The sequence below is a fragment of the Sceloporus undulatus genome, chromosome 3 (assembly GCF_019175285.1).
Source record: "Sceloporus undulatus isolate JIND9_A2432 ecotype Alabama chromosome 3, SceUnd_v1.1, whole genome shotgun sequence".
Lineage (NCBI taxonomy): Eukaryota > Metazoa > Chordata > Lepidosauria > Squamata > Phrynosomatidae > Sceloporus > Sceloporus undulatus.
Window position 1 is genome coordinate 7,578,718 of NC_056524.1, and position 7,835 is coordinate 7,586,552.

The window sequence follows — 7,835 nt, forward strand, 5'->3', positions numbered from 1 at the left end:
GCCATGGCAAAGGAGGGGCCAAGTACACCCATTTGGCTACCGTTACCCCACCCCTCCGGCAGCCTCCTTCTACCGGGTGACAGCAGGGGTAGGGACACCACTGATTTCCTCCTTAAAAGAGCCAAAGTCTACATTTACCACGCTGCAGCAACAATGCCCCGGCTTCACCCTGTTTCGCTGGTACCGCTTCCATCGACAGCTGTAGAGCCCTGCTAGGCAGGAGATGAAGGGCTCGTGATGGTAACTCTGAACCTGAAGTGAATGCTGGCGGCCTTTCCGCTTCACTATGCGGGTCTTCGTGGTGGGGATGGGCCTGCCATCCATTGATGGAACTTCTTGTTCAACTTCCTCTTAAAAGGAGAAGTCTGGAGAGTCAATGACATTTGCTCAAGGCTTTGGATATGATACAGTTCTAGAGTAATCCATCAATGCAGTCCAGCTTCCAAAGAAGTTCAATTCTCATTCAAAAACAAGCTCTTGACTGGCACCTAGGATTATCGGAGTGAAAACTAGAGACACCTCCTGTCCCTTTAATAACTGTGCAACCCTTATGAGTTATTGATTTGGCCAACTGAATAGAGAAACCTTAAGGAAGGGCCAATACTAGCTAGAATTCAGAAAGACAGGAGGAGCTTCAGAGAGGAGCTGTAGTTTTCAGGGCTAAGAAGGAGTCCCTTTTCATCTTAAATAAGGTAGAGGTATTTTCAGTTATGTATTTAGGAGGGAGCACAAGGAGTAAATTCTCGGTACAGGTTGAGGCTCCCTTACCCGAAATGCTTGGGACTGGAAGTGTTTTAGATTTTGGATTTTTGGGGGTTTTGGAATATTTGTATACACATAATGAGATATCTTGGAGATGGAACCCAAGTCTAAACATGTAGCAGTTTGATACCACATCTGCATTCCACAAAATCCTGACATTTGTCTCTCACTTATGAAAGACATTGAGAATTACATTTCTGCATTCTTTGAGGAGATTACCACAAAAGGCACTCGTGATGGAACTGATGTAGAATTACAACCTATGATTCCTCTCCTTTTCTCATGAGGTCGACACTCATCCATTAAAGGTAAAGTAAATGTAGTCCCTCGAATGAATGTCCAGTCATAACCGTCTGTAGGAGGTGGTGCTCATCTCCATTACTAAGTCGAAAAGCCAGAATTGTCCAAGTACTGCTTTGGTGGTCATGTGGCCAGCATGACTACACCGAATGCTGTTTACCTTCCCACCAAAGTGGGACCTATTTATCTACTTGCATGTGCATGCTTTCAAACTGCCAGGCCAGCAGAAGCTGAGACTAGTGACAGGAGTGCACCCCTTCATACAGCACTTGGGCCTCAAACTGCCAACCTTCCGATCTTCCAATTGTCAAAATTGGCATCTTAACCACTAAGCCACCACATCCCTTATACCATTATTATCGTCCAATTTTGCATTAATGAGAGAAACACATCAAAACCCACCAATATTGCTACATTGATGTGACTGCACAAATGCAGATTGTTCTAGCACAACAGTAGTGTTATTTCGAGGTTGACATGGTGCGAATGAGCATGTCATCAACCCCACTCCCTACTTCTGTTACATCATGGACCTTCCGTTTTAGTGAATTAGGCTGGTTTCTCCAAATTCTTGAGGTGTTAAGTTGCTTATTCATCTATATATTTCTAATAATTATCATAGTCCACAAAATAGAGTTTGGGTTGCACTAACTGGATGTCTTATTTAGCTTTTTGTTTTTATTCCTATTCCATGTTTTCTTGGTAAATTATACTTTAATCCAAGACTTTCTACCAGCATATGAAATTCAAATGTGTTACAACAATCTGTTTGGTTTTCAATCTTCATCAAAAAATTTAAAAGCGCATGTGAAAAGCAGGAAGAAAAGGGAGTGGGGGCTAAGGTCATGTGTGTTGAACAGAAAACAGAGACAAGGACTGCTGTGGTATTGAAAGGTAATGCAGAAATAAGTGCATTAATAGTACTGATGCTACCATTGTAATAGCGTTAAAGAAATTGTGCAATTACAGTTGGCCCTTCACATTTGCGGCTTTGTCTTTTGCAGATTTGATTATTTGCAGTTTTGATTGATACATTCTCTCTAGGAATCTCAAGGTCCTGCAGTGCAACTCTGCCGGAAGATGACCATAGAGTTGTGCTGGAGAACCTAAAAGTTCCTAGAGAACACACTTCTCTAGGCATTTGTAGGTTCTCCAGCATGATTCTATGATCAACTTCTGGCATATGTTGACCATAAAGTTTCACTGGAAGACCTGGAGATTCCTAGAGAGGTATTCTCTTAGGTAAGAATAGTGTTATTTTATTTGAGGTTTTTCCACATTCATGGGGGGTCCTTCACTCCTAACCCCAACGAATGTGGGGGTACCCTCATGCACTAACCTCCAAAACTATTTGGGATGACAAAAACTGTGGATTTGAACTCAGCTTGCACATGCAGGAGTGAGTTGAGTCTCAAAGTGGTTGGGGAAGGGTTACTTTGCTCAGGCTGTAGGGTTGCCAGAGTGAAAATTGGATAGGACTCTTATACTTTCAGTGATTGTAGAGAAACACATCAGGTGTTTCTTGTTACCTGGTTGTGTGACAAGCAACACCTGATGAAATTCCCTCTCTTAAAAAAAATCATTAAATGTACAGGAGCCTCTCTAATTTGCACTGTGGCAGCCTTAGGCCTGAGGCTTAAAGGCATCTGGGTCTCGTACCAGGAAAAAGGCAGGATATAAATTAAGTAAGTTAACAACAAAAACCCTGGGGATTCAGCCTGATGTGGATGCATGAAAAAAATAAACTGTACATTTCTAAATTATTACTTTAAAAAAAATAGCTGAGTGCCCATTGTTTTATTGGTATTTTAGTCAATCTGTATACAGGTTGAATCTCCTGTATCTGGAATTCCAAAATACACCAACAAACAAAACTTTTTCATGGGTGTCTGAGATGGTGACACTTTTGCTTTCTGATGGTTCAAGGTACACAAACTTTGTTTCATGCACAAAACTATTTTTAAACATTATCTCAAATTACCAGGCTATATGCATAAGGTGGATATGAAACAAAAATGAATTTTGGGTTCTGACTTGTAACTCAAGATATCTCATTATGTATATATCCAAATATTCCAAAATTCCAAAAATAAAAATCCAACATCCAGAACACCTCTCTAATCCAAAAATTTGGTCAAGGGAAATCCAATCTGTACTGCTGCAGATGCTTTGATTATTCCCATAGTATACACATTGTAGTATCATAAAATAAAAATGCAGTGGGCCCTTGGTATCCACTGGGGTCTGGTTCCAGGAACCCACATGGATACCAAAATACGTGGATGCTCTGCCACATTAAATACAGTGTCACGGTAAAATGGATGCTCTAGTCCCATTAAATACAATGGCATAGTAAAATGATGTTCCTTATACAAAATGGCTTATTGGGGGTATTTTCAAGCTGTGGATGGTTGAATTCACGGATAAGGAGGGCAGATTGTAATGCTTCCACTACAACATAGTGCATTTTGCTTTTCTTAAGTAGACATAAGCACAGAATGTGTCTCACCTTTCTGTAGTAGATTTTAATCTAGAACAAAAACATGTCATTAGATTAATGCACCTTTCAAGAACTCAGTTGTAGCCCCTACCTTGACAGCTATTGAGCCCAAATTCTCAATTTTCCTTCCTGCCAGAAACTCAGCATCTCTGTATCCAAAGGCTACTGGATGAGCCCTCAACTGCCGTGGAATTTTCTATCGCCATCCTTCTCTCTGCGGAACAAGCATTGCTACTTGCGAAACTTCCAGGCCACGTCCCATCCCCTCCCCATCTCTCACAATAATCATTCATTCTCTGTTTTGTTGCTAATAGTCCAGTACAGACAACCTGTTGTATTTTTCTAATCAGGTGGTAAGTCCACTCTTTCTTTGGCATTTTTCCTCCCAGTCATCGGATATGTTTGGCTCTTTTAATCCTATCTCCACTTTCCTGATTTCTATGCCTGTTTGCTCCCATTTTGTTATCCTTTGACAAGGATACCAACATAACTGTGGCAGTGGTGGTCTGAATTAAGGTTGCCAGATTGCAAGCTGCGAAGGGCTCCTGTGTCCTTAAGGCTAGTGTAGAAAAGGAAATTTCAGCAGGTGCTGCTTGTTATCTGGTTGCATGACAAGGAAAACCTGTTGAAATTCCCTCTTTCACATGTGTTTTGCTTATTAGGCAACATTTGCTGAACATTTCCCTCTTCTACACAACCATTAAAAGTATAAGCAGCTCCTCCAGTTTTCAATCTGGCAGCCTTAGAAAGCTTATGACACCTGGATTGCACATCCTGCCCTGAAAATTTGGTTATAAATGTGGTAAGGTGCAGCTTATCTGGACAATATCATTCACACTACAGATGGGACACTTTGTCTTCGAACATTTTCTCATAGGGAGATAACAGGGCTGTCACCAAGAGAGAGTTTGCAATCATTTAATTTTTTTAATAATATATTAAATCTGCATACATTTGCAGATGGGGGGGAGGGAATCAATATTCTAAATGAGAAAAGTAGTGTATTTTTATGTCATGTCATCTTGGAAAATCCATCTTCTCTTTCTTGTTCACAGGATAAATTATATTTGCTGTCTGAAGTTTTTTAAAATTCTTGAGAAAGTGTTGCATAGTGGTTGGAGCACTGGACTCGGGAGACCGTCACCCAAGGCCACACTAAGCCATAAAAATTGTTGGAAGAGATTGGGCATGTTATCCTCTCTCAGCCTGACCTGTTGAGAAGGACAGCTATGTATTCTGCCTAGAACTCAGTGAAGGAAACGAAGGATTTAAACCTAGCCAATAAATAATAAATCAAATTAAAAGAAATTAATTTGAAATTTTAAAATAATAATAATAATAATAATTTTTATTTATATGTCACGCCTCTTCCAAAGATCGAAGCAGGATTACATCAATAACATAATACAATGCAATTGAACAATCAATAAAATACTAATACTGAATTATACATCCCTATTAGTTCCTTAAAATCTCCAAACATCAATTCATCAATTCAAATTAAATATGGCTCTTCATCAGAGACTGGATCAATGTATTTCCAATCCATATCAGTTTTGTGTGCATCAGTTTTTAAATCCTGTTTTCTCATTAACATGTGCGCTTTTTTTAAAGTGACGTTTATTATATTTAAATATCGTACCCTCCAAGTGTCCCAGGTTGGAAGGGACAGTCCCAATTAATTCTCTGTCATCTCGCTTTTCCAGATGCTTTAAAAATGTCCCAGTTTCTCTCAGCTCTGCCCACTTTCTTCATATGTCTTCAGCTTACTTCAATTGCTGCAAAGTGAGTTCAAAGTGGGAAAGTAGTTTGCATTTAACTAACTCAGCAGCAGAGCAAAGGAAGGAGCATCATTTTGCCCTTCCCAGTCGGTTCAGGCAAAAGCAAATTTTCAAAATGAAGTAATCTCTGGCAATAACAACAATGACTGTTTGGGTTTAAACATTTTAACTTTAACAATGGTTCATTGTTAAACTAGCATCCAGGGTCAGTTGCTTCCTTGTAATCACTTTATTTTATAGTGCAAGAAATGCCATTCAGAAACAAATCCTTCAATGAACATACATTCCACTAAAACAACCTGTCTTAAAAGAGCACTTTTAAAAAAAAGAATTATTATAAAAGCTAGTGGCCATAACATCTGAACTGCATTTTGCTACTTAATTTTCTGATTTAGACCTGTATTGGTGTAATCCGACACATCGACGCAAAAAAACTGGTTTAAACAAAACAAAATGAGGGGGTGTGGGGTTAAAACATGTTTTTCCCCCCAACCCTGGTTTCTAGTTCTTTAAATTCAAATTGAGAAAAGTCAACTCTTTCTCTCTTGTTCAACCTGAGTTGCAAAGTTTGGCATCACTCACTTTGTTCTGCACTTAGCAATGAAAGAGACTCTGGAGGAACAGAGATCAAATCTCTGCAGGGTTTTGGCTTGCTTGGGAGGGCAGGTGATGGCTGCTAGGTAATCCCAGGTCATTCCCAGGCTCCAAAAACCAAGGAAACCAGGGCACCATCTCGTTTGAAAGGCACAAACATCTCCATAAGGGTCCCTGGCTCAGCAACCAATCCTAATTGGAATTTGAGAAGTTATTCCCACAAAGTCTCTCATACACTACTATCGCCAAACGTATTTAAAAGGGGCATACAATTGGTGAGATAATTTCCATGTATTCAGATTTCAGTTATTGCATTCCCATAGGCTCCATCATTTCACAGATGGAAACAGGGGCATGTGTAGTCAAGCAATGTCAAACCATGAGCAAGATGCCAAAGTTATTAACGAGGGAAAGTGCACAATCTAGGAGAGGCTGCAGCAGTTTGCTTTTACCTGAGCAAACTGGGAAGGGCAACAGTCCTCCCCCTTCTCTCCTCTCTTCCATACTGAGTTAATAGAATGCAAAGTAGTTTTGCACTTTGAACCTGTTTCCAGCAATTAAAATTAGCTGAAGACAAAGGGTGAAGAAGAGAGGAAAAACTGGGAAACTTTCTATGCAGCTGAAAAAATGGGATGACAGAGGATAAAGCAGAGTTTTCCCTGCCAAATCGAGATAGCTGCAGGGTATGAAGCTATTGCCTTCAACAGCGGACGGAGGAGCCAGTTAGTGGTCCTGATATCCTCTTTTTCCAGGATATGTCTTATGTTTCAACCTTCTGTCCAGGAAGAATTTGAAAATGTCTTCCATTTTGAGCATGACTAAGAAGTAAGAATTTATATTTATATTAATGTTTTTAGCTTTCATTTTTGTGATGTCCTACATCATGCAGTGCCTTGTCCTCCTTTGCAGTTAGGACACCCGGAGTTGGTGACACTGGGACAATTTTTCCTAGATGTTAATATTTCACTGATCATTTATCTCTTTGGTCAATTTGACATTGTTTTGCAAGATGACAGGAGGCAGCCTCAGCCTGCTTGACATCTTACTCCGTTGCCAATTCTCTGTTTGCACCAGCAACAAAAAGCAAGCCTCCAACCTAATCCATTGCTTCAGACTGACGTACATTGTTCTCATGATCCCAATGCCAGCAACCCAAAATGGGAGTTTTGCACTTTAATAAGTTGAGCTTCGATGGTAGTTAGCCAAAGGTTTCATTTTTTAAAGAAAAGAAAAGTTCATCCATTTTTGTCCATCGCTTTTCCTTTGCTAGCTGTGTCTCTCTGCCAAAAATAGTTTAGTGCTTTTCTCCTTGCAATCTTTGAAGGCAAGAAACGGGGGTCACCTTATTAGCACTCGGGTCACATCCCCAATTTGAAAAGAAGGAATGAGTTAGGGGCCTTCCAAAGGGAACTTCTCCTTCTCTGTCGACCAAATTGATCTGCCGTGAATTTTAATAAGGGCATCTGTATGAAAACTTGCAACCAGGCTGAGTTTGTTTGTTTGTTTGTTTGTTTGTTTTTGGAAGGATGGGACTTACCTTTCCTGTTCCTCCAAAGTGAATGCCACCGCATTTCTTGTTGGGTTATTCCTGCCTCTTGCAGATTTAAGGTCCTTTGGTGGTTATCCTTCCACGATAGCTGGAAAAATTGTATTGGGATCCCCAAAGTCTCCAAAGAGGGGCTGGATAACTCCTCCCAACTCTGGGAGGGCTTTCCGTCATCTGTCACTTTTTCAAATGTTCAATCCAGAAAGGTTGGAAAAGATTGAAACTTAATCCGAGCACAGAAGCTGCTTACCATATGGTCGGGAAGAACAAGAGAAGAAAAAGGGACAATTTGATCAGGTTCTTGCCAGGCCTACGCCTACAGGAAACATGGGCGCTGGGGGGAGATCACTAT

General features: G+C 40.4%; 1 protein-coding gene across 4 annotated transcripts in view; it reads right to left on the reverse strand.

Annotated features, from left to right (window-relative positions):
- Positions 1 to 7,835, reverse strand: part of LOC121925743 (glycerophosphodiester phosphodiesterase domain-containing protein 5-like) — a 64,351-nt gene extending 56,516 nt beyond the window's left edge. The window contains exons 1-4 of one of the 4 annotated variants that reach the window (XM_042458268.1): positions 7,475 to 7,832; positions 5,205 to 5,340; positions 3,654 to 3,776; positions 139 to 365 (exon numbers count right to left, since the gene is read on the reverse strand). In XM_042458268.1, the coding sequence (XP_042314202.1) occupies positions 139 to 324 (186 nt within the window). In that variant the 5' untranslated portion in view covers positions 325 to 365; positions 3,654 to 3,776; positions 5,205 to 5,340; positions 7,475 to 7,832. Of the gene's footprint in view, positions 1 to 138; positions 366 to 3,653; positions 3,777 to 5,204; positions 5,341 to 7,474 lie in introns of all 4 variants that reach the window. The other 3 variants (XM_042458266.1, XM_042458269.1, XM_042458267.1) reach the window with 3 other exon arrangements.